This window comes from Oreochromis niloticus, linkage group LG3, assembly GCF_001858045.2.
Source record: "Oreochromis niloticus isolate F11D_XX linkage group LG3, O_niloticus_UMD_NMBU, whole genome shotgun sequence".
Lineage (NCBI taxonomy): Eukaryota > Metazoa > Chordata > Actinopteri > Cichliformes > Cichlidae > Oreochromis > Oreochromis niloticus.
The window spans coordinates 51998714-52026296 of record NC_031967.2 but is presented as its reverse complement, the minus strand read 5'-3'; the positions used below and the strand labels follow the sequence as shown (position 1 = coordinate 52026296).

General features: G+C 41.3%; 1 protein-coding gene and 2 non-coding genes across 3 annotated transcripts; 1 reads left to right on the top strand and 2 right to left on the bottom strand.

The window, feature by feature from the left end:
- The first annotated feature begins 950 nt into the window (after nt 1-950).
- On the top strand, nt 951-27522 carry aimp1b (aminoacyl tRNA synthetase complex interacting multifunctional protein 1b). Its single transcript, XM_003454650.5, has 7 exons — nt 951-1078; nt 17993-18087; nt 18254-18367; nt 25032-25220; nt 25302-25501; nt 25847-26018; nt 27248-27522. Exons 1-7 carry the CDS (start codon nt 1047-1049, stop codon nt 27412-27414), a joined length of 969 nt encoding a protein of 322 aa, XP_003454698.1. The 5' UTR covers nt 951-1046; the 3' UTR covers nt 27415-27522.
- On the bottom strand, nt 16701-16772 carry trnat-cgu (transfer RNA threonine (anticodon CGU)). The gene has a single exon. It is a non-coding gene; the product is annotated as a tRNA-Thr (tRNA).
- On the bottom strand, nt 18999-19070 carry trnat-cgu (transfer RNA threonine (anticodon CGU)). The gene has a single exon. It is a non-coding gene; the product is annotated as a tRNA-Thr (tRNA).
- Nucleotides 27523-27583: the final 61 nt, after the last annotated feature.

Genomic DNA, 27583 nt, shown 5'->3' with positions numbered 1-27583 from the left:
CATCCTCGAAACCAATACGCTGCTGTAGGTGCTGCTGGATTCTGGACCTCATTTATGATTTGCTTTCACTTCCTGTAATTGGTGGCTATGGTGTGGACTTCTTTGATAAAATCTTCCTTCATGTGGTCTCTCCATGTTTTCCTTGTAACCAAGCATTACACCTTCCACTGAGCTAGTCTTGAAGAGTATCCAGTTTCCATTCATTTGGGACACGTTGCCAAATTATCAAAGTCATTGTCGAAAGGCTTTCAGTTTGCTCATGTTGGTGTTGAGTAAGGTCCACAGCTCAGATCCATGCAGATGGATCAGCAGGATGAGGGCGTGAAAAAGGCCAGTCTTGGGGGCGACATGTTATTGTTCTTTCAAATATACAGATGCAAAATTTACCCAGAAGGGTTGAAGTTTGAACAGTGTTTTTATGACGAATAGTGCGAGACCATTTTTGGAAGATTCAAATATAACTTTTTTTTCAACAACATACACTGGGAGTTTTTGCTTTGCAAGTGCATGATATCTAAACAAAAATAAAGAAATTAAGTGTATGGTAAATAACTTGTATAAAGCCCAAGCACACAAAGTGCTTTACACATGTTGCATCATTCACCCACTCATACAAGCACTTTTTTCCCTACTCACACATTCATACTTCTTATTGTACTATGGTACTATATATACAGTATAGTATATTCAGTATATTGTAATAATATTGTTATTGTGAATTTGTTTAGCCACAATAATCTGATATTGTGACAGCCATGCTTTAAACATGTAGTTAAATATTGTGACAAATCACACGATCTTCAAACTCAGTGTGTCAGCGATCAGCATCAGACATGAAAACAGCTTTCAAAAATGCACAATATTTGAATGTAAATGTACCTTCCAGTAATTTCTTCCTCTCGCGTCTTAAATAGGGAGGTGTTTGACCTTTCACCTCCAGCTGGAGATGGAAGCTGACAGCTGACACACAGCATATCAGAGGCGGACACACACTCTCTGTGAGCTTCTGTCTCTGAGCAGCCAACCGACCGACAACATCCTGGAGCATGGACAACACCGACAACCTGTTCCACCCCAGGTAAGAACCCCTGAATGACTTTTAATTCTCAACAAATCACCACTTTGCTCTGTAGGTAGTCTTAAACATGGATCTGTGAGTGGAAACGCAATGGTTAAATCTATATAATTTAATTCTGAAGCCGCCGATGAACTCCTTCCATTTTTCATTGTCCGCAACATTAAAATTGTTCTGTATATGATGTTCTTAAAATTTTTCTTTTAACTGGGAATATAAAAGGTCCTATTAAAACCTGATCATTGTCTTAGTTTTTCTTCCATGGCATTCAGCTTGCTTCTCTTTAAAAGATGCAGAAATTTGTTTTCCCTTCACTTGTTTCCTTCTCCAATATTTTATTGGTACTCGGGGTTAAATAGGAGTGTTCTCACGTGTGAGTGTGTGGTGTGCCAGTCGGTGATATTTTTAGCAGCAGGTCTCGCTGCAGCTGTTGTGTCTCTCTGCATGTCAGCCGTTCAGCAACTGCTGTGTATGTTTGGTGGTCATGAAATTGAATCTACTGATTCTATTTTTGTTTATGGACATTAATTGTAGTCTTCTTGTTTCGAAGAGACGCTCAATTTGGCGCAAGATGGTTTTCAGAGGTCTTCAGTGTTATTTTTACACTTACATTGATATTGGGTAAGCCCCCCCTCTTTCCACCAAAACAGATCTGAGTCATCAGAGTGTGGACACAGGATCACTAGGGGTGTGGTTTTGTGTAAGTGGATCCTTTAGGGCAAATCATTTCATTTCGCGGGCACAATTAAATACCTCACGCATAGAACTCAGCAGCCGCTCGCACAATGAAGCGATCGCACATGCAAGATTGTCTGCTTTGCACACACTGATACAGTTTTATGATCTTGCTGGTATCTCTCCGCTTGGCTGCAGAGCCCAAAGTAGGACATGGCCTTACTGTAACTGTTCATTTTGATGGACACTTCAGGTTACTGTGTTAAACTGAGTTACACTGTGGCAGCGACAGAAACTCCATTTTAAACTGTTTGTTTACAATTTGAAAAAGAAAGTTTGCTGAATTATTCATTAACAGTTATTGTTTCCTGTGCAGCAGTGTAAATACCGACAACTGTCGCTGGATTATTTAATGTTGAAAAAATATTTAAACCAGAGGATTGTAAAGCAAGTTCTGAAGCCTGTGCACTGCTGTTAAATTAATCTGTTGTTCAGTATTACATAGCTTCTTTGATTTAAAAATAAAAGACAAAAAACTCATAACAAGGATCAGCAAAGGAAGTGTGGATCAGAATCTGGCAATTATACGTTTGGCCAAAATACAAACATTTAAACCTGCCAACAAAAAGCTGCTCAGTCTGCAGCAAACACATGTAACTGCACAAACATGAATGGATGGGACTTGTTTAAAACGAGCCCTAGAATTCAGTTTTTAAGATGCTTTTCAGTATTAAAGTGAAGCTTAGTGATAAATCAGTAAATCCACAGCTGCACAATAGAAATACAAACAGCTGTCGGTAAACTGCACTTTTAAAAAGTAAATAAATCCTCAAGACTGATGTGATGATGTGTAGCACAGATTAACTCTTTCACATTGATTTTTTGATTTGTTGATAAAAAATAACTACACAAATGTAAATATTTCATTATGAAACCTAATCCTATGTAGAAGAATTATATCAATATTAAATATAAATCAACTAAACTCTTTATGAACACTATTAGGATTTGTGAGTAAATAAGTATATATATGTGTCAAACAGAAAAGTGGATTGTTGAATATAATTGGTGAAATGAAATGATTTGCTCGGATTGTGTTTTTGCTTGCACATTTGTTATGACATAAATATAATTCCATATTTCTGATTTAATTAAGAAGTTAAATTCTGAAGAATAAGAACCTCCTTGGTGAGCTTGTCATAGACTCAGACAGGTAGCATTACCTAGCAACCTTTTTAATGGTGCGAGAACATGCGAACTGAGGAGGCAGCAGCAGTACGTAAATTGGCAAGTTACCTGGCAGAAAAGTCATGCGGAACTAATGTTTAACATCAGAATCACTTTTACGACGGAACAAAGAAATTTGCGGCAGTTACGTTAACAATATATGCATCCACTGCATCTGCTGAAAAGCTGCAGGTGTGTGTGTCTAAGTCGACAGCTGCAATAAAGCTGCAAAGTGCGAACATGTGGTCGGGTCTCTCATGCCCCAATCCTGGGTTTGGGCACCACTGTAAATGATGCACGACAGACCCGACCACATGTTCGCACTTTTCAGTACACTTCTTTATTGTGGCTGTCCATTTACACACGTCAACAACAACAACACCTAGCCGGCGAGACGTGATTGCGGATGCCGCTCAGGTGCATCCAGCTCCCGCGCAGCTGTCTCGCAGACCACGACGCCACAGCTCTGCAGTCAAAACAGGCTCACTACAGCCACTAAGAGTCATTTCCAAAAAAAAAGGGAAATGTACTATTAATCATTCTATTACATGTAGTAGATCATGTCAGATGTAATTCATATTTTAGAGTAGTAATAGTAAATTACTACGTGCAATCAAGATGAGAGACCACGACTATAAAAGCGAAGGTGGATTTGGGAAGTCTGTCGCAGCCATGTCCTGTCCGTTTGTACGCGAGCAAGGAAGGTGCAAGATTGATAAGGAAAGTTTACAGAATTTAGCGTATATTGCGGGATAGACAGGATCCTTTAGCTCAGCGCGACGGTGTGCTCATAGAGAGATATCGATTCTCCCGTGAGGGTATTATTTACTTTCTTCCTCTCTCTCTCTCTCTCTCTCTCTCTCTCTCTCTCTCTCTCAATATATATATATATATATATACTTACTGTACTGTATATACTTACTCCCGACTTACTGTGCATGCTTCAGTCACCCCTTGCATGGGAACAGGTAAAAGTGATGGAGTGTTATGTCAAACTACACACAAAAAAACCCACAATGTCAATAAATGTCACAGTACAAAAAGGGGTGTAACGAGGGGGTGCAGGACCACCACCTGTCTTTATTTGCTCTGCCCTTTTCTTGGTTGCTGTTATAAACAAACAAACAGATTATTCCAGGGTCTCTTGTCATAGACTAAAAGCAATATAAGTGATAAATATTACCATTCTGTGGAATATTCTTATATTTCACTTTTACTTTTTCCCATGTTCAAGTGGGTCCTGTTGTGGCTCTAATGTGAAAGAGGATATGATGTAATATAATATAATGTGGTATAATATAATATCACATGATATAATGTAATATCATGGATCACTTACGAGTTTAATTTGTCAGCAACTTTCTGCCAGCCCTCTCTCCTTGCTTTTGCAGCCTTTGCAGTGTTCCCCTGCGTTTTAATTAAACTCTGAAACTCCTGATATCCCTCAATCAAGAGTTCTTGCTCTGCTGCCGTAAAATACTGAGCGCGCTCCTTCGACATCTTCGCCGACCAATCACAGGGTTGCCGATCAATGTTTCTACTATCGATGCGTAGCCCCTTTTAAGCCACCCAGTGATCTCAGATTACTTCATCCAGCTATACTAATCGTCAACAACAGGTGTGTTCGGAGAACCGGATTAGCGAGCTCAAAGTTAGCGCGATGATTTGATCTTGGATGTGTCATTTGATCTTGGATGTAGTAAGCGAGGTACGAAGAACGGGCCCCTGATATCGTCGTGTTGGTGTTGTTCCCAGATCAACATAGTAAATGTTGTTCCAGGATCAACATTGGAAGTGACCAATCAGAATGTTGTGACGTCATACTTTTGCGACTTCGGGAAAAACCGCCGTAAAACAAAAAACTGTACTTAAGCTGCGAGAAACCGCCTCTGTCCGCCGATCAACGGACCCTAACCCTAACCCTAATCCCAACCCTTTAATAAACGCTAAGCAGAATTGATATTGTCCTTGCAACATTGGAATTTCATAAATGCACAAATGGCTTGGCGCGCTAAAGAATAACGTCACAACATTCTGATTGGTCACTTGCAATGCTGATCCTGGAACAACATTTACTATGTTGATCTGGGGTCCGTTCTTCGTACCTCGCTTACTACATCCAAGATCAAATGACACATCCAAGATCAAATCATCGCGCTAACCTTGAGCTCGCTAATCCGGGGGCCCGTTCTTCGTACCTCGCTTACTACATCCAAGATCAAATGACACATCCAAGATCAAATCATCGCGCTAACTTTGAGCTCGCTAATCCGGTTCTCCGAACACACCTGTTGTTGACGATTAGTATAGCTGGATGAAGTAATCTGAGATCACTGGGTGGCTTAAAAGGGGCTACGCATCGATAGTAGAAACATTGATCGGCAACCCTGTGATTGGTCGGCGAAGATGTCGAAGGAGTGCGCTCAGTATTTCACGGCAGCAGACCAAGAACTCTTGATTGAGGGATATCAGGAGTTTCAGAGTTTAATTAAAACGCAGGGGAACACTGCAAAGGCTGCAAAAGCAAGGAGAGAGGGCTGGCAGAAAGCTGCTGACAAATTAAACTCGTAAGTGATCCATGATATTACATTATATCATGTGATATTATATTATACCACATTATATTATATTACATCATATCCTCTTTCACATTAGAGCCACAACAGGACCCACTAGAACATGGGAAAAAGTAAAAGTGAAATATAAGAGTATTCTACAGAATGGTAATATTTATCACTTATATTGCTTTTAGTCTATGACAAGAGACCCTGGAATAATCTGTTTGTTTGTTTATAACAGCAACCAAGAAAAGGGCAGAGCAAATAAAGACAGGTGGTGGTCCTGCACCCCCTCGTCACACCCCTTTTTGTACTGTGACATTTATTGACATTGTGGGTTTTTTTGTGTGTAGTTTGTAACACTCCATCACTTTTACCTGTTCCCATGCAAGGGGTGACTGAAGCATGCACAGTAAGTCGGGAGTAAGTATATACAGTACAGTAAGTGTATATATATATATATATATATATATATATATATATATATATATATATATATGTAGAGAGAGAGAGAGAGAGAGAGAGAGAAAGTAAATAATACCCTCACGGGAGAATCGATATCTCTCTATGAGCACACCGTCGCGCCGAGCTAAAGGATCCCGTCTATCCCGCAATATACGCTAAATTCTGTAAACTCTCCTTATCAATCTTGCACCTTCCTTGCTCGCGTACAAACGGACAGGACATGGCTGCGACATGGCTGCGACTGTGGTTCTCCGAACACACCTGTTGTTGACGATTAGTATAGCTGGATGAAGTAATCTGAGATCACTGGGTGGCTTAAAAGGGGCTACGCATCGATAGTAGAAACATTGATCGGCAACCCTTTGATTGGTCGGCGAAGATGTCGAAGGCGCGCGCTCAGTATTTTACGGCAGCAGAGCAAGAACTCTTGATTGAGGGATATCAGGAGTTTCAGAGTTTAATTAAAACGCAAGGGAACACTGCAAAGGCTGCAAAAGCAAGGAGAGAGGGCTGGCAGAAAGTTGCTGACAAATTAAACTCGTAAATAATTTATTATATCATATTCCATTATATCCTCTTTCACATTAGAGCCACAACAGGACCCACTAGAACATGGGAACAAGTAAAAGTGAAATATAAGAATATTATACAGAATGGTAATATTTATCACTTATATTGCTTTTAGTCTCTTGAAAAGAGACCCTGAAATAATCTGTTTGTTTGTTTATAACAGCAACCAAGAAAAGGGCAGAGCAAATAAAGACAGGTGGTGGTCCTGCACCCCCTCGTGTGTGTGTGTATGTGTGTGTGTATATATCTATATATATGTATGTATATATATGTATGTATATATATATGTATGTATATATGTATGTATGTATGTATATAACCACTACGCAGCTGGATAGCGTAGTGGTTAGACTACACGCCTTTGGAGCAGAGAATCGCAAGTTCGATTCCTGCCTGGGGCGTCTGTATCCAGTAAGGGTCCTAAGGCTAGACCCCCTATGCTAAGCGAGCCTACCGCAGACATGAGCGAGACAGATAAATATGAAGGCATGCCGGCTCGGACGTCGCCCGGATCAACAAGGTCCGCGTCAGGTGTTGAGGAACCAGGGCACCCTGACGACAAGTGGGCTACTGGAACAAGAAGGCATCGGTGGGCAAGAGATGAAAACAGGGCGTTGTTGGAATGCTACTACGCAAGTAACCCTGGCGGAAGGGGTTACATGAATAGGATGAGGGGCCTATGGATTCTTCGATACCCAACATCCACAATGACGGCGAAACAACTAGTAGCTCAGTGTTCCAACATTCGAAAGAAGGGACTGCTATCACAGCTAGAGATTGACGAGGTACAACATAAATGCTACGGCAAGGAGTCAGGACGCCAGGTCAGGGGGGAGATATCATCACCCCCCACCCGAGATTGGGTACATAGCCCCAAGTGCGATAGGAGAAGGATCGTTGAGTGCGAGAGGAACTGACCTGAAAGATAGGATCATGGCCAAGCTTGAAACCTGGATCCCCCGTAGCCGGTTACCAAGATTACGTGAAGTACCCTCAGGTCTGCTAGATGATGTTAATGCAGCACTACGGATGATACCTACAACCACGATTACCGACACTAACAAGCTGATCTACACTGCGGGATCAGTGAGATGCTTGGTTACAAGTTGAACAGCCACAAGGGGCAGTACCCTCCATGGAGAAGGGCAAGATCAAAGTAGCACGGAGGAAGGTTAGCCAACTAACGGAGTTGCAGAAAGGCGCGACAAAGAAGGTGCATAAGAAATACAGCAAGCTGTCCTTACCTGAGGCCTTGGAAACTGCCAAGCAAAGACTCACAGCCGCTTGAGGAGGTACACCAGAGAGATAGAAGGCAGGAGAATAAACCAGCTGTTCTCCACAGAACCAGCAAAGGTGTACTCTCAGTGGCAAGGGAACAATAACAGAACAGCACCACCAAGGCTGGAGACGGAGCAATACTGGAAGAGCATATGGGAGAAGGACGCAACCCATAACGGCAATGCTCAGTGGCTAGTGGATCTGAGGGCAGACCACAGCAACCTCCCTGAACAGGGTCCAGTAACCATCACAGTGGCAGATATCCAAGAAAGGGTCTCCAGTATGAAGAGTTGGACAGCACCAGGGCCCGACATGGTTCACGCCTACTGGCTGAAGAAGCTGACTGCACTCCACGAGCGTCTGGCAGCACAAATGAACCAGCTGCTAGTTAACAAGAGACACCCGGATCATTGTACAATGATCTTGTACAATTCAGGACCCTAAGAGCCTTCATCAGGAACTCAATGGGAATGTGGCACACAACACTAGAGGCCAACTCCAAGCCCATAGCACAAGTCACCATCAAGTGCGGGATCTACCAAGGAGATGCTCTGTCCCCACTGCTGTTCTGCATAGGCCTGAACCCCCTCAGTGAGATCATTAACAAGACTGGCTACGGATACCGACTACGAAACGGAGCGGTTGTCAGCCACCTCCTGTAGATGGATGACATCAAGCTGTATGCCAAGAGTGAACGAGACATCGATTCACTGATCCACACTACCAGGCTATACAGCAATGACATCGGGATGTCATTCGGGCTGGAGAAGTGTAGTCGGATGGTAACAAAGAGAGGAAAGGTAGTCAGAACTGAGGGGATCGAACTACCAGAAGGCAACATTGCAGACATAGAGGACAGTTACAAGTACCTGGGGATCCCACAGGCGAATGGGAACCATGAAGAGGCCGCTAGAAAAGCTGCAACCACCAAGTACCTGCAGAGGGTCAGGCAAGTCCTGAGGAGTCAGCTGAACGGTAAGAACAAGATCCGGGCCATCAACACCTACGCCCTGCCCGTGATCAGGTACCCTGCTGGGGTAATAGGCTGGCCAAAGGAGGAGATAGAAGCCACTGACATAAAGACAAGAAAGCTCCTTACCATGCATGGAGGGTTTCACCCCAAGTCCAGCACCCTGAGGCTGTACGCTAAGCGGAAGCAAGGGGGCCGAGGACTGGTGAGTGTCAGCACCACAGTCCAGGATGAGACAACGAACATCCAAGAATACATTGGGAAGATGGCCCCAACTGACAGCGTGCTCAGTGAATACCTCAGGCAGCAGAAACCCAAGAAAGAGGAGGGAGACGAGGAACCATCATGGAAGGACAGGCCCCTGCACGGTATGTACCACCGGCAGATAGAGGAGGTGGCTGATATCCAGAAATCCTACCAGTGGCTGGACAAAGCTGGACTGAAAGACAGCACTAATCATGGCAGCACAAGAACAAGCTCTGAGTACAAGATCCATAGAGGCTGGGGTCTATCACACCAGGCAAGACCCCAGGTGCAGGCTGTGTAAAGATGCCCCTGAGACAATCCAGCACATAACAGCAGGGTGCAAGATGCTAGCAGGCAAGGCATACATGGAACGCCATAACCAAGTGGCCGGCATAGTGTACAGGAACATCTGTGCCGAGTATAACCTGGAAGTCCCGAGGTCAAAATGGGAGACGCCCCCAAGGGTGATGGAGAATGACCGAGCTAAGATCCTGTGGGACTTCCAGATGCAGACGGACAAAATGGTGGTGGCTAACCAACCGGACATAGTGGTGGTAGACAAACAGAAGAAGACGGCTGTAGTGATCGATGTAGCGGTTCCGAATGACAGCAATATCAGGAAGAAGGAACACGAGAAGCTGGAGAAATACCAAGGGCTCAGAGAAGAGCTCGAGAGGATGTGGAGGGTGAAGGTAACGGTGGTCCCCGTGGTAATCGGAGCACTAGGTGCGGTGACTCCCAAGCTAGGCGAGTGGCTCCAGCAGATCCCGGGAACAACATCGGAGATCTCTGTCCAGAAGAGCGCAGTCCTGGGAACAGCTAAGATACTGCGCAGGACCCTCAAGCTCCCAGGCCTCTGGTAGAGGACCCGAGCTTGAAGGATAAACCGCCCGTAGGGGCGTGCTGGGTGTTTTTTTTTTTTATACATATATATATATATATAAATATATGTATAAGGAGGAGGAAGGACAGGAAGGATCCTGTCTATCTGTCTATCCCGTCTATCCCGCAATATACGCTGAATTCTGGAAACTCTCCTTATCAATCTTGCACCTTCCGCAATGGGTTGCTTGCGTATACGAACAGACAGGACATGGCTGCGACAGACTTCCCAAATCCACCTTCGCTTTTTTAGCCGTGGTCTGTCATCTTGATTGCACGTAGTAATTTACTATTACTACTCTAAAATATGAATTACATCTGACATGATCTACTACATGTAATAGAATGATTAATAGTACATTTCCCTTTTTTTCGGAAATGACCTGTATGTATCTGTATGAAATCAATAAAAGAATCAAATACATTATCTTTAGTTACATTGCTAATATTTATTTATGGTAAAACAGTGGCGAAATATCGCTCCTGCTTTCATATAACTGCAGCGGACATACCTGAGAGGCCGCGATCTAATCCTGTTTACATAAAGTAAACCTGCTCCCGAGCAGGTTCACGCTTACGGATCTGTTGCTATGACAGCAAGTCCCAGATGAGCTTCAGAGAACCGAACGATCCAAGATCACGCGAAATCGTCAACATTCAAATCCGGCTAACTTACTTAGCGAGGTACGAAGAACGGGCCCCAGATTGTGCTGACTCTTAGTGGCTGTAGTGAGCCTGTTTTGACTGCAGAGCTGTGGCGTCGTGGTCTGCGAGACAGCTGCGCGGGAGCTGGATGCACCTGAGCGGCATCCGCAATCACGTCTCGCCGGCTAGGTGTTGTTGTTGTTGACGTGTGTAAATGGACAGCCACAATAAAGAAGTGTACTGCAAAGTGCGAACATGTGGTCGGGTCTCTCAACTTACTTAGCGAGGTACGAAGAACGGGCCCCTGGGAACAACACCAACACGACAATATCAGATCATCCCTAGGAGTCAATAGTATTAAACTCTTACTAAATTATATATTTTTCATCTCTGTTCATAAGTTTCTGGATTTCTTTTTTTTAAAAATAAGACTAAGACTGAACTTAATTTTTCTATTTTTGGCAATGTTCACATTCTGTATAACGTGTTGCTTTTTTGAAGAAGTGCTGCAGACTAATGAAGCAGACTAGTGACAAAATTTACAAATAGTTGTTTGAATTGAAACTTGTTTGTTTAAAACAAAAATTACTGAATGATTCATTGTGAATGAGTTTATTATCTAAATAAACTTGCAGCAAGCTTTTCCATCATTGCCTTGGTAGATGGGGCATGAAAATATTTCTTCCTGCCATGGGGGGAATGATGTAAAAAGTTGGAGAACAACTAGTTTAAGAGGACGCAAATGCAGGTGATGCAAGGAGACATGAACTTTATAACAAAAGGCGAGCCATTTATTAAGTCCAAACATGAAGGTACAAAATATGAGAAACCAAAACCAATAGCTAATCTAAACTAGGAAAAAAACAAACTAAGAGCAAAGCACAGGGACTGTGGAAAAGGGGGAACACAGGGGAAGACAAACAGAAGACCTGACAATGAACAAAGGGAGACAGAGGACTTAAATGCACAGAAGATTCAAGATTCTTTATTCGTCACATGCATAGTTATACAATCCTGCAGCAGCGTTCTGCTGTACGGATCACTCTCCGAAGAGCTTTTTGGTCCTTAACACAGCTGTTCCCAAACCAGGATGTGATGTTCTGTGTGAGGATGCTCTCCACAGTGCCTGCATAGAAAGTCCTGAGGATCACTGGCAAGACCCTGAACTTCCTCAGTTGTCGGAGGTGGTACAGGCGCTGTCTAGCCTTTTTGGACTGTATCTAAATGTGGTCAGACCATGTCAGGTTTGAGGAGATGTGGACACCGAGATACTTGAAGGACTGCACCCTCTCCACTGGAGCTCCATTGATGATAATGGGCTTTTAGTCCCTGTGCTGACTCCTTCTGAAGTCCACCACCTTGGTCTCCTTGGTCTTGCCGAGGTTCAGATGGAGATGGTTGTCCTGGCACCATGATGCCAGATTCTTCACTTCGTCCATGTAGGCCGCCTCATCATTGTTGGAGATGGTGCCCAACACCACTGTGTCATCAGCAAACTTCACAATGGTGTTGGAGCCATGGGTGGCCACACAGTCTGAAGTGTAGAGGGAGTAGAGCAGTGGCGAGAGTACACACCCCTGTGGTGCTCCTGTGTTGATGTTAATGCTGTTAGAGACGCATCTACCCACCCTCACCACCTGAGTTCTGCACGTGAGGAAGTCCAATACCGATGCACGCAGACGGCTGTTGAGTCCTAGATCCCTCAGCTTTGTGAACAGTCTGCTTGGCACTATTGTGTTAAATGCTGAACTGTAATCAACAAACAGCAGTCTCACATAGTTACCCTGTTTCCTTTCCACGTGGCTAAGGGTGGTGTGCAGGACATGGGCAATGGCATCCTCTGTGGATCTGTTGGCTCGGTAGGCGAACTGGAGTGGATCTGTGGTGTTTGGAATGGAGGAGGAGATGATGTTCTTCGGCAGCTTCTTGAACACCTTCATTACTACCGAGGTCAGTGCAACTGGCCGGTAGTCTTTTAGGGATGAGGGCTTGTTGTTCTTGGACACAGGGATGATGGTGGATCTTTTGAAGCATGTGGGGACCACAGACTTTGCCAGGGACTCATTGAAGATGGAAGTGAACACACCTGCTAGCTGGTCAGCACAGCAGCGCAGCATACAGCCGGTGATGCCGTCAGGCTCCGCCGCTTTCCTTTTGTTCACTCTCCTCAGTGCCGCTCAGACGTCGTGCTTAGGGATGGGTATCGTTGCTTAAGTGCCGGTGCTTAAACGGTGCTCGAACCGGTGCTTAAAGAATGGAAAACACAAACTTTGTCCTAAAACCTCATGTTTAGCTGGGTTTTTTTTGTAAAAAGATAACAATGTTAGCCTTTTCTGCAGCTATAGGGCATATATGGTATCACTCTATCAAACAAGAAGACAGCCGCATGTAACTACGACAGTGTTTGCTAGTTCACCTTACGTGCATTAATTTAATAACGTGGTTAGCCCACTCAACATAAATTACACACGAACAACATTAAGCTACTCACCCAGAGAAGAACAGCTGCTGCTGCCATCATCATCCGTCATCATTTCTGCTACACTGGCAGGGCTAGGGGCCAGGACTCTACTCTTCGGGTTCTTGGGGGATGTTGCTAACTCCGGGTCCGATAACAGGCACCACACCCGCAGTAGATGTGCTCGGTGTAAGGTCTTGCAGCAAGCTAACAAATACGGTGCATTTCTCGGCTGTAAAAAGAACGCTATGTGTCGCCAGGTATTTCATCAGATTCGAGGTGTTACCTCCTTTGCACAGTATCACCTTAAAGCACTTGTTGCAGGCTGCTGAGTTTGCATCTTTTGCTGTGAAATACAGCAAGACTTTTGACCGCTTCGCCTTGGGCACTTTTAATCTGTAGCTCTGCTCTAAAAGAACGTACGTACCTGGGCCTGCCTACTATCCTTGGAAAGGTAAAATGACTGGCTAGAATCCAAAGTGTATGACATCTCAAGAAAAAAACAAGCACAGAAATAAAGCACCGAAACGTGAGCTGCTTTTCGGTCTGGTTACTACCGTTTATATGAGAACCGATACCAGTACTCATCCCTAGTCGTGCTCCGCGATGTTGATCACTGGTCCCTCGCTGATGACGTCATTGTCCTCAGTTGTCAGGTGGTAGTTAGCTTTAGCTGCCTGGATAACCTCGAAACAGGCGTAGAATTGAGTAGTTCAGCTCGATGGTGAATGCAGAGTTGGCGTTGGTCGGCGCAGTGTCCCTGGCTTTGTAATCCATGTAACCCGAAGTGGATTACATGGATTACAAAGGGAACACAGTTGATACAAATGAACATGATGCCCCAGGGGAAGTAAAACTAAACACACTGAACATGGACCACAAGACTGTGAAAATATAGTAAGAAACACTGAAACGTAGAGTGACACATTAACTTGACACAGGAAGAAAGCTAGAAGAGACAGGGAGTGAGGGAATATGAGAGAGCACAGATGAAAGCACAACACAACAACAACACGATACAGAAAACATGATAGACAGAAAATGGGGAATGACACAGGTTTAAGAAAACAAGGGCTGGGAGTAATATAAACTTGACATGACAACCAAAGACTAAAATAAATGACAAAATGAACACTTTACAAAGAAATCAGAAAAAACATCACAAACTCCAAAACTGGGTCAAATCACCCAGAACCATGCCATGGTACTCCTCAAATCATGAGCAGTTTTCACAGTCATATTATCCTCCTGTGGTGCTGTGTTGATGGAACATCTGCATAAATGCCAGGACTCAATTTGCACAAAAAGCTCCTGCACAACAAGATGATCACCTACCTTTTTTAATGTTTTAACTTTTTTACGGCACAGACTTTGACTTTTTTACAGCACGGGGACAAGAAAAGTGGAATCAATGATGGCACATTTCATATAAACCCAACAGGATGCCTCTATGATGTCACCCGCTGGTACTGAATTCTGCATTTTGAAGCATCAACATTAACATCATGGCTGCTGCCATGGCGATTCTTTTTTAATCACAACTGAACACTGAACTTAACACAGGAGACTCAGGTTTAGAGCCTCAAGTGGGCATTTAAGGAACTGATTTTAAGCACAAATGTTGCCTCTCTTTCATCAGTTACCGTGTAATTAACCAGATTACCTCACTTGTTAACAAAGACTTTTGCTACTGGCATGTTTGTTTTTACTTGCTTCATTATCACTTACAATAACAGTAGCAGTAAAAGGAGATATTTGCTTTAATACTACAGAGATAAGTGTGTTGGTGACATTGGAGTGTGCTTGTGTATGTAAATGCTGACCGCACCGCAGCGGAGAGCTCTGTCAGGCGTTTTTACATTTATCTTTATGCAAAAAGTCTGGCTTCTCTGAACTATTTCTTTCTCCACAGATAACATCTGTGTAAACTTTCCTGACAGCTATTTTTGTGCTTTAATGTCTTCGTTAAGCTGCTGACACACTCACACTGACCTCTCATCTATCATTTAGACTCTTTCCACCTTCTGGCCTTTTGCTTCAGCTGAAGCTCTTTTGTGTAATATGAGGTCCCCATAAAGAATATTAATGATATAGATTAGTGAGCAAATGAGAATGAGTTCGCAGATGTGTAGAAAATGTAGGAAGGCTTATTTTTAAATGTCTCTGGCTCTTCTTTTAACAATTGCCACACTGTTTTTGACCTCTTTTGCCTTACACTCTAAAAACAGAAAAACATGCTACAGATTTTCAGCCCACTGCATATGCAAACCCTTCAAAATCAAAAAATTAAAACTATGTGGCTAACTAAATATGTAAATTCATAGTTTTGGGGGGTAACTTTGATGAGTTTTTACAAATCAACGAGTAAGTGGTGTATCCAAGCATCCTCTTGTGTGAGAAACCAACCCGCAACTTCTCCAAAATTGCCCAAATCTACCAGAGTATTAAAGCACACAATGTCCAAGGAGCAAGGAGCTGCCAAAAAGCTGCCAAAAAAAGCATGTTAAGCATGAAATATTCAAATCATGTGAGCCTTTTTAAATTCTTTGTGGATGTTTAGGCGCCATATAAACACAATTCATTAACATTTGATAGAACAGTAGAAATATGTTTCTCCTCGAGCTCCAAATAAACAAACAAGCACAATTTAATTCACTTTATGTACAGAATTCACCTGCTTGCTGCATACATGCTACTACTGCACATTCACCTAATGTATATATTATATATAATGTCCCCCCCCCCCTTTTTTTTTTTGCACAAGTCGAGGAGCGTGACAGGTTACATTTCACTGTGTGTTATACCTGTATAACTATGCATGTGACGAATAAAGAACCTTGAACCTTGAACCTTGAATTTCTGGATATATTTAAATAAAAGTATTCATAATGCAGAGGTGGCCAGTGAGTTTGATGTCTGATCAAACAGGAGTGCTGTGTGGTGACTCATTTAAGTTTTGATCCAAAAAGCCCACAAACAAACATCCTGCCTTTGATTAGCTCTGACATTTCACACTGTGTGTTTATGTGCTCCCCTTAGGCAAAGACAAACCCTTTACTTCCCCTCCTGTAAGATATCATCTATATAAACATTTCATCAGCACATTGGTGACATCATCTCCTGTTTGATTTGTATAATGTCAATCATTAAGTAGTTAAGCTGCATGAAGGTTTGCCACTCTGTACTTTGGATCCTTGTGGGACTCTGCATCCCACAGGAGACATCTCTAAATCTATAAATATACTCTACCACCTTTGCTGCTATAACAGGATCCATTCTTCTGAGGATCTTTCCTGTTCATCTTTGTTGCTTAAGAAGGCCCACTTAGGAAAACCACATTTTTTAAATGCTTGTATAGTGTATGCCCTTCTGCTTCAGAGGGAACGTGCTCTGTCTGATGGTGTAAGATCCTGATAATCCCGTATGTTCCAGTAGGTTGTGGGAGTCAGAGAGCAGGCACCGTCCTCTGTGTGGATTTCACCAATGATTCTTCCATCCTCCCCAAAGATGTTTTGCTTCAAAATACCAGCATTTTATACTCAATGTGAAGTAAGGTTTTTGCCTGTAGTGTCTCTAGCTCCTATGAATTCCAGCAGTTATACATCACTTTAAAACAAAGCAGAACACCAAGGTAGTTTAATCATTGACATAAGGCATGAATGGGGTTTGAACCCATGATCTTTGGTTTACGAGACCAATGCCTTACCACTTGGCCATCATGCCATGTTTTTTTGTTTTGTTCATTACTATTCATCTCCATTGTAGTCAGTTCTAAGCTGGAAACAAATACAACATCTTGGAAAGCTAAAGCATTAAGATTTCTAATGCCAATAACATGGCATTAGTGAATTCAGCAACTAAGAGGTGTGGCTTGTCTTGCCTATATTGTTGCGTATAATGAGTTTATTATTGTCTAGTAATCTAGCCAAGTCCTAAGTAGATATAGACATAGACTTCATTTAATCCTACAATGGGGAAATTCACTTGTTAGAGCTGCAGGAGATAAAGTAAATTAGAAATATATATATGTATGTATGTATGGATGGATATATATAAAAAAAAACTAACAGGAAAACCCCTCAGTCAGAAAAGACCTCAGTTTGCTTTGCAGATGGAGCTGACTTTGGCCCTTCTCGAACAAAGCATGAGTGTTGCGTATATGTCAGAAATTTGTATATGTCAGCCACCTCAATGTCCAAGCCATAGATGTTCACCAGTGTGATGGCTGGTGGATTTCTCTGGAAGTCAACCACCATCTCTTTCATCTTACTGGTGTTGATGTGCAGATTGTTCACACCCGATGACCCATATACGCTAGATAATTTCCCTCAGATACACATCCAATGATGGCTGTATCATTAGAGAACTTCTGGAGGTGACAGTTAATGGTATTGCATTTGAAGTCCGGTGTGTAAAGAGGACCTGAGAGCGAACCATTCCCTAAAGGGGCCCTGTGCTGCATGCCACCACCTCAGACACACTCCTCACACACTGTAGTCTGTTGGTGTGGTAATCGATAGTCCATGTAGTCAGATGATGGTCGACTCCCAATCCTTCCAGCTTCTCCCTCAGTAGTGCAGGTTGAATTGTATTGAAGTAACTGGAGAAGTTGAAAAACATGACCCTCACAGCGCTTCCACTGCTTTCAAGTTAAGACCACAGGCATGAAGTGGTTAGCCTCCCAGGGGGGCACAGTCTTTGGTACTGGAAACACAACAATAGTAACAAAATAACAACTGCTGCGTCTGGAATGTTTTCAAGTGCCATCCATTAATGTTCTGAACCACTTATCTAGTTCATGGTTGTAGTGGGATTTATCCCAATTGCACAGCTCTCTATTATATAACCTGTATGACATTTCATTGTACCTGAGTAAATTAAATTCGATTCCTCCTTTAGATCAGTGTCAGTAATTATGGTTATTTGTCTGTTTTGTTTGTCAGTCTGGAAGCCGCTGTCATGAAGTTGGATCCAGAGGATGGCGAGCAGATCATGGAGTACTTTAAAACCCATGCTCTGCTGACCAGAGAGAAAGCTCGTAAGACAGAAGAGCAGAGTTTGTTTACCATTCAGTTATTCATCAGCCAAATTATAGACTCAATCACTGACTCTAAAGCCATTGTAATTTTTTAAATGAATGACTAATGATCAGTTTAAGGCTTATCTATCAAGAGGTAATGGTAAACCTTCTTTGTGTGTTTCAGTCCTGCAGGCATCGGTCAGAGAGCAGAAAAAGCTGCTGGTGGAAAATGCCAAACTGAAGAAGGATATTGAACAGCTGAAAACGCAGCTGCAGGAAAAACAGAGGAGACGTGCCGGTACGTACACTTTTCATACTTCCATACAGCATAATAAATAGTTATTGAAACTGTAACAGGTCAGTTTTGGCTGCAATGTGTGGTGACTTTCACAGTAAAGCAAGGAAAGACAAATGGCCCCAAAGATATTAAGACATTAGACAAAGATATTAAGACAAAAGACTTAAATATGCAACTGAGGTAGTGTCTCATTAAATTTACAGTTAGTGAAAGTAAAATATCCACAGAAATATGAGTTATTGTTTTAAAGCTGACATGTCACTTGACATCTTGCCTGTACCAAAACACCACAGGCTGTAAGCAGTGTCTTAATACTTGGCAACCATGCCATGTCTACACTACTTCATTTTTATTGCCACAACTTTCTTTGGAAATGTAACCTTCCCTCCCACCTAACCTGTCCAGTTTATGGTGGGCATGTGTATCCTATCCTAAATCTCTTAGTGTGAGAATTTGGTTAAATAGGGCTAAGAAGCAGATTTCTCTCTTTGTAAGTCTAATTTAGATTTCTTATATTGCAAGTTTTGCAAACTGTTGTATTTGGGTAAGAAACAGGGGCAGTGTATCATCAAACATGGACACATCAGTCTCTACACATAGCCATATGCTTACTGTTACAAACTCACGCTAAAGGCATGGATGGGGATCGAACCCATGATCTTTGGTTTACGAGACCAACGCCTTACCACTTGGCCACCATGCCTGCTGTAGGTTGCAGAGAGGATAGATCATCTATCACTCCTCTAGTGCCTTGTCAGTTAAGTGTAATACAGTTGGATTTTAATGCTTAAACTCTGTCACTTGGACCAGTTTTTGTCTTCAGGTATGGTTACATCACATTCTGAGCCCGTGTTTTTTGTTCTTAACTGTCATTAACACATTCATTGGCCCCTTTCCTTCCCCAAGAATTCTAACTATAAGACAACTTTACGCAACACAGAGACAGTAGTCTCTGAACATCAGCAAGTGACTTTAAACTTTGGTGATGGCTAATAAAGGCTTTTGTTTGCAGCAAAGCTAAGAAACCAAATAATCTCATAAAACAATGAAGACTAGCATCGTTACTGACTTAAGTAATACCCCATGATGTGACACGTCTAGAGGTATGCAGCACGCAACATCTCAAGGAAGCACTAAAGGCATGGAGGGGGACTGAACCCATGCTACTTGGTATAAGACACCAATGCCTTACCACTTGGCTACCACACCTCAATGAAAGAATGCATTGTTTACACCAACTTTGACCCTATTACCTGATTGCTGCAGCAGAAATTAATACATATTAGAACAGCAAACACATACAGACATTCCTTTCTTTTGAAATCACTGTTCTCTCCATTATTTTGAGAATTCTACCATTTTGCCTGAGTGGTGGAACTTCAGGTTCTTCTGCTGCTGAAGCCCATCTGGTTCTAGCTTTGATTTGTTTTCCATTCAGAGATGGTCCTCTGCATACTTTGGTTGCAATGACTTTGGAAAATCAGATGTCAAAGACAAAAAAAAGTCCAAAAACCTTTATTTTGCCCATACCAGAAAACCCCACTCAAGAAGAAAAGAAAGTTGGATTAGGTTGTATAGGATACATCAGTACGACAAGTCAAATTTCAACATTAAATCCAACACTAACAATACAAGACACTTCCTTTGGAAACAGATTCAAAAGGCAGGGATGGGGGTTGAAGCCATGATTTTCAGTTTTCAAGACCAACGCCTCACCACTGGGCCACCATACCACTGTCTTTGCAGTCTTTTGTCATACTTAAGTGGAAACATTAAGGCTGAAGTCAGGCATAGGTCCATGCTTATTGTAGCCATTCCCACAACACAGTTGTTAGGAATTTGTCTTGGTGTGGTCACATATATGACAAAGGACATCCAAAAATATAGAATAATGCATGATGCAGAATGCAAGAATACAACCGACATATCAAGAAAATAAAAATACTGCAATATATAAGAGTACAGAATCTGTACCTATTCTGTGATTTTGCACAAAAGGGTATAGTGCAGACAGCAGAAAGAGCAGGTCATAGTGCAAATGATTCAGATAATAATTGCATGTACCAGTGCTGCTCAGTGCTGCTTTTACCATCCTGGTGATACTGGTGGAATAGTGTGATTAGTGAAATTCCTTTGTCATGTCATACCCAATTAAGCACATAAAAGGCCTGGAGTGGATTTCAGGTGTGTTGCTTACATTTAGAAGATTTTGCTGTGAACAGACAACATGAGGTCAAAGAAGCTCTCCATGCAGTGAAACAAGCTTCTTTAAGCTGTAAAGACAGAAAAAACTAGAAAAATTTGCATTTCCTGCGAAAATGCTGTGTGGATGCTGTAAAGCTGAAGCCGTCTGCTGAAACTAGCTGAAAAAGCTGAAAAAGCTGAAATTGTAAAAACTTTGCCGAAACATAAGAACTTTGCAAAAATGTAATTACTTAGCAGAACTGCAGTATCTTAGAGGAAACATGATACTTGGCAGAAACACAATAACATAGCAGAATTTAGCAGAAACATGATAACTTCTCAGAAATACAAGAATTTAGGAGAAATAGTATAAGATAATAGAAATAATATATTTAGCCAAAAATACTTAAACATTACAGAAATTTTATGATTTAGAAAAATATTACGACACAGCAGAAATATTGTGATTTAGCAGAGACACTGTGATGTACCATGAATACTTTAATTTTGCACAAATACTATGTTTTAGCACAAATACTATCGTTTGGCAGAAATACTATGATATAGCTTAATAACAATGATTTAGAACGAATACTATGATTGAGCAGAACAGTAATAACTTAAGTGGAAATATTGGAAAAGTAAAATGACCAGCTGAAAGAAAATACGGAACATGGTTAAGTTCCCTCAAAACTAATTGTTGTTCACCTGTGAAAAGAAACTAAAGAAATAAAAATAAATTTTAAAAAACCCAAGAAAGAACAGCCAACAGATACATACAAAATCAAATATGGACATATGGACACACAAATGCACAGAGAGAGAGACACACACAGGGTCTATGCCGGTCAACCAGTCTGAATATATTATATTTTTATCCAACAATGAGATGCTGCCATAAAAAGGGTCGGTCTCTCTCTCTCTCTCTCTCTCTCTCTCTCTCTTTCACACACTCACACACACACAGCAGCAGCAGCAAGTGAAGAGGGGCTGTTAACAGCATGTTTCTAGCTCAGTCAAACAGCCGGGAGCTGCTCAATTGGAATCCACCAATCAGAGAGGTTGCCTGTTTCCCGCCTAAAAAGCTGCTACTGATGCAGCCTTTTACACACACACAGGCACAGAGAGAGACCAGCTTTTTGCAGTCTATTTCTCATATTGAGGATTCCCCTCAAACAAATGGCCATAATTTCCTAACCGTAGGGTCTAGAACGGTTATTCTTAGACCGTTTTGTTCAGAAGAGAAGGGGGAATCTTCAAGTGTTGACTATTTACATTAAAAATATGAATCATTAGAGATATGACGTAGATGATTGGCTGGCTTAGAAATCGTGAAGGCCCCAACAGGCAAATTTGAGTGTACCAGCTCTCACAGACGATTGGCTGGTTGGAAGCCATGCAGGCCCTGATATGTAAATCTGAATGTTACAGTCCTCACAGAGGATTGGCTGCCTTGGGAGGTGGCAGAAATATATAGAAATACTATGATTAAGCAGAAATACTACATTTAGTAGAAATACTATGTTTTAGCAGAAATACTATATTTAGCACAAATCTTATAAAATAGCAGAAATAGTATGATTTAGCAGAAATACTGTATTTAGCACAAATACTGAAAATTAGCAGAAATATGATTTAGCAGAATAGTAATAACTTAAATAGAAAAATTGGAAACGCAAAATGGACAGCTGAAAAAATGCTGAACACAGTAAGGGTCCCTCAAATGTACTTGTTCAATGGTAAAAAATTGGCCAAAAAAAAAAGAAAGAAAAAGAAATAACAGCCTGCAGATACACACAATCACAAATATGGACACATATGGAAACACACATGCACAGAGGGACATACACACACACACAGGATCTAATCCAGTCAACCACTCTAAATATATTCAATTTGAATCCTACAATGAGATGCTCCCTTAAAAAGGCTCTCTCTCTCTCTTTGTCACACACACACACACACACACACACACACACACACACACACGCACACACACAGCAGCAGCAGCAGCAGCAGCAGCAAGTGAACAAACACGGGCTGTACTTACAGTGTTTCCTGTATGTTTCTAGGTCAGTCAAACAGCCTGAAGCTGCCCAATTTGAATCCACCAATCAGAGAGGCTGTGTAGTTTCCCGCCAAAACAGGTGCACCTAGTGCAGCCTTTTACACACACACAGTACAGTGAGAGACCGGCTTTTTGCAGTCTATTTCTCATATTGAGGATTCCCCTCAAACAAATGGCCATAATTTCCTAACCGTAGGGGCTAGAACTGTCATTCTTAGACCATTTTGTTCAGAAGAGATGGGAGAATCTTCAAGTGTTGACAATTTATCATTAAAATATGAATTATTAAAGATATATGACTTCTAATGTACCATAACTGAGTAGAGGAGAAGCGAAAACTGCCTTGACTTGCCCTCAAACAACGTTTTGTAACTCTATATCTATTTGGAGCATCAATATCATTCTTTCACCGTAAGAGACAGCAGGCTTTGGTGAACAATCATGGAAATTTTCAGGTCTCTGTGGAAATCCATCAAAAAGATATGACGAGAGGAAAAAGTGCCTCATTTCCAGAGTTTGAAATCTGAAGAAATCTGAGCAAGGGACGAATTTCCTGCCCTCAAACAAATGTAATTCATAGCCAAACGATAGTAGGTGATTAAAAAATTCTTGAATTGTGAGCGTCAGGAGTGTCTGAAGATATATTGGCACAAGCTTCATGCCTTAACTTCGTTTCGTTAAGGAGATATGACGATTCGAAAATGCCTCTCATTAGAGAAATCCAGCAGTGATTTTATACAACCTCTCTCCATTGAGTTTCTATTGAGAGTTTTCAGACTTTGTGTTGCTCTGAGACGATTTGCCAAATATCTGTAACTCCCATGACAATGATAGTGACATTTCCTGAAAGCCAGCAAAAATACTTACGTTTTGATGTATAACTTGTGGGGGTTAAGTGAAAATTGAGCAAGTAGTAAGAAGTTGTTCGGACATGAAGAAAAGATTCAGAAAGGACCAGTTGCCACTCAAAGCCAACTGCATAGCAACCATAACAATGCATGTATTTTCTGAAAAAATCATGAAGATGAAACTGAAAACTTAAAGAGGGACAAGATTAAAACAGTAACAGATATGAAAAAGCTGAATCATACATGAATAGCCCAATACTTTGAGAACATTTTAAAGTTTGAATGGTTGTTCTACCTGAAACTATGACGAAGTAGTGACGTTTCAAAAGCAAGCAAGTTTTAGCAGAATTTTGGAAATTTCCCATTCATTTCAATGGGACAAAAAAATTGTATAAAAAGCTTAATATTTTAAAAAGTATAATAGTCATAACTACCAAAAGTCATAGCACCCATCTCCAGAAATAGCAGAATATTGTTAAATTTGAATGGTGAAAATAGCACAAATTGTGGAAGTAGTTAAAGTCCAAAAAACGTATGGAAGCAACTTGAAGAATAAGAATAAAGTATAAAGAGAAACAGGAACTCAATAGTGTGGATGCTTAATCAGCATCCACACAAAAAATCTGAGAAATTGCTACAATACTTGGTGTGGCCCATGGCTTGGGTGTGCATTCATCCCAGTGGCACCGGGACACAAGTGTTTATTGATGATGTGACACAGGACAGATTGAGCCGAATGAATTCTGAGGTGTTCAGAGACATACTGCTTAAATCCAGCTAAATGCAGTTAAATTGATTGGGCGGTGTTTCATAATACAGATGGACAATGACCCCAAAACATACAGCCAAAGCAACCCAGGAGTTTATTAAAGCAAAGAGGTGGAATATTCTTGAATGGCCAATTCAGTTGCCCAATCTTAACCCAACTGAGCATTTCACTTGTTGAAGACTAAACTTCGGACAGAGAGGCCCACAGACAAACAGCAACTGAAAGCTGCTGCAGTGAAGGCCTGGCAGAGCACTAAAAAGTAGGAAATGCAACATTTGGTGATGTCCATAATTTCAAGACTTAGGGCTGTCATTGCCAGCAAAGGGTTTTCACCCAAGTACTAGAAATGAACATTTTATTTTTATTTATTTAATTTCTCCAATTTATTCTGAGCCCTTGAAATGAAGGAATTGTGTTAAAAAATACTTTAGTTCCTCATAGTTTTATGCAATCCTTTTGTTTAACCCACTGAATTAAAGCTGAAAGTCTGCACTTCAACTGCATCTGAGTTGTTTCATTTAAAATTCAATGTAGTAATGTACAGAACCAAACTTAGAAAAGAAAGTAGTCTTTGTCCAAATATTTATGGACCAAACTGTACAAACAGAGTCTCTCAGAAAGACGCAGACAGCTATGTCTGATTTTTTCCCTCTCTTCCAGAGGGAAACATTTACTTTAAGTTGATAGAAAAAATGTTATCAAGTCAGAATCCTTGGGTTTTATCCACAAGATAAGTGTAGCCACTGATTTTGTGGATTTATTTGCTGATGAGGCGCTGCCACGTCTTTCTTTCAGCCAAAAGTTTGCTCTCTACGGCTCCGCCTCCTCAGACCCCTAACCTGACCTCCACCATGGCTGCCAATCAACCATCTTCACCTGCTGGTGCAACAGCTGCTTTTCCAGTCAATCCTCTTCCTTCTTCCTCCTCCTCCTCACACGAGCGGAGAGACAAACACAGTAGGAGGAGGAAAGCAGAGAGGAAAGGTGAGAGTAGTGTGAAAGAGTCCAATAAAATGAGAAAGCCAAAAATATAAATACAATTACTGACTCTCTTTGTCTCCTCAGCTCGTTCAACCTCAGACCTTCTTTCCCTGGGGGTGGAGTCACAGGTTGACGTGTCACGACTTGACCTGAGGGTGGGACGAATCCTTAGCGTCCGCCTCCACCCGCTGGCTGAAGCCATGATTGTGCAGGAGGTGGACGTGGGAGAAAACGGTCCCCGGACGGTGGTTAGCAAGGTGGGACAGGAAATAATTCCTGAGGAGGTAATGTGACTTTATACTGAAAACTATCATCCACCTTGTTATTGCTTTAAATAGGCTATATGCTGTATACTAAATGCAAATACAATACTAATGACAATATTACTGTTATGATTTAACATTTTTTGTCAGAATACTGACATTTTTTTCCAGTAGTAATATTTATGACATTTATTATTCTTAATTAACACTGTTTTTAAAAAAAAAATATTATTAGTTAATAAAAAATGATAAATGTATAATTTGCCCTTAACATATACTGCTTAGCATTTCGAGTATTTTTGACTTTTCTACTAAATAACTTTTATTTAATGCTTACAAAACAAAATAATTTCTTTCTCTCTGCAGCTTCAGGGCTCTTTAGCTGTGTTGCTATGCAACGTCAAGGCCTGTAAGCTGAAGGGCGTGGTCTCCCAGGCCCGCCTCCTCTGCTGCTGCACCTCTGATGACTGTGTTGAACTGTTAGTTCCGCCCACAGGCTCCACCCCAGGAGACAGGGTCACTTTTCTCAACTACCCTGGTAACACTGTAGCATTAAAATATATGAACACAGCGACTGAGTTAAACAGATTTTTAAAAGCAGTTTATCAGTGTGATTGTAACTCAAATTAAATGGACACAGGGAAATTTATTTCTCTGCCAACAGTTTTTAAAAGCGTAAACTGACAAAAGATTCTGATACCATCTTCTGAAACATGAGTGAAAAAAAGAAAATGTTGCAGAAATTTATTAATTTGTTATTAAATTAGACTTACTTTTTTTCATAATGTCCATTGAGGGTAAAGCAGGAGGTACTTACTGTATATAGTGCTTTCTTATGACAAGCCTCATTCGGACATATATTGATATGAACACATTTTTTCTGCTTAACCCAACATTCATACTCTGGTGGATATAGCAGGCTTCAATATCATGTTCAAGAATACTTTGACATGTAAAAAAGGAGCCAGGGAGCTAACCACTGACCTTCTAATTAGCAAATGACCTCCATCATATGATTTTAAAAAGTTATTGTCTAAAAATGTTCAAAATTAAGTAAACACCAATGTAAAAGTCCACAACTTTCTATACTTTTCTGACCCAAAAATGCGAAGCAATAACAAGTATGACTGAAAAAATCACTGGAAACTGCCCCTTAGCGAAGAATTTGATCAATCATTTGAAAGTGGGCTTAAAGAGAAAGGAGTTAAAGTAGCTTGTGTCTGACAGAAATAGAGAATATAATAATAGAGATTTATAGTAAAGTATCTGGAGAGCTAGAAACAATTAGGATGTCTGCTCTTCCAACACTGTTTGACATGACCTTTTTTCACTTTATTCCTTATGTGAATAAAAGAAAAATCAAATCATTTGACTCATCGTGAATGACTGAAGACGTAAAACTTGTACTGTAATTCATCTTGATGCAAATTTCTAATACATGTTATAAACCAAACAATATAGATGCAATATATGCTTCTTGGGCTCTGGTGTAACAACGACAGAGATTTGCATCTTATTAATAATCATTAACACAGTAATGATAATTTTCAGGACTAGAAGAAATCCAGTCATGTCATTATCAGTTAAAACCTTCATAGTTGATGCAAGAAGCCATAGTTTTTTGTGCCAGTGAATAAAATACATTTCTTTTTAAAATGTTTTAAAACTTGTTTTTTAAAAGTAGTAGACAGAGTCCTTGTTTTGTATCCTCACCACAAAAACTTTTTTTTTCACTTTCCTTCACTGTCTCTCTCTTCCTGTGTTCAGGTGAGCCAGACAGGGAGCTGCAGTCCAAGGAGAAGGTTTGGGAGCTTCTCCAGCCGGACCTGCAGGTTGATGGCAGGGGCGTGGCTAATTACAAAGGATGTAGCTTTGAGGTGAAGGGCAAGGGGCTGTGCCGGGCCCCCTCCCTCACCAACTGCATCATCAGATAGAAATTTGTGTACTTGAGAAAAATCTTGTGCAGCGCTGCGGTACATGCTTACTGTGATCAGGCATCTGTCTCCTCAGGTGTTTTGTTAATGAAGAGTTTAAAAAACTTGTCACTGTGTGGTGTCAGTGGTCTCTGTTCAAACACAAAGCAGTTAAAGCAATACCAAACAC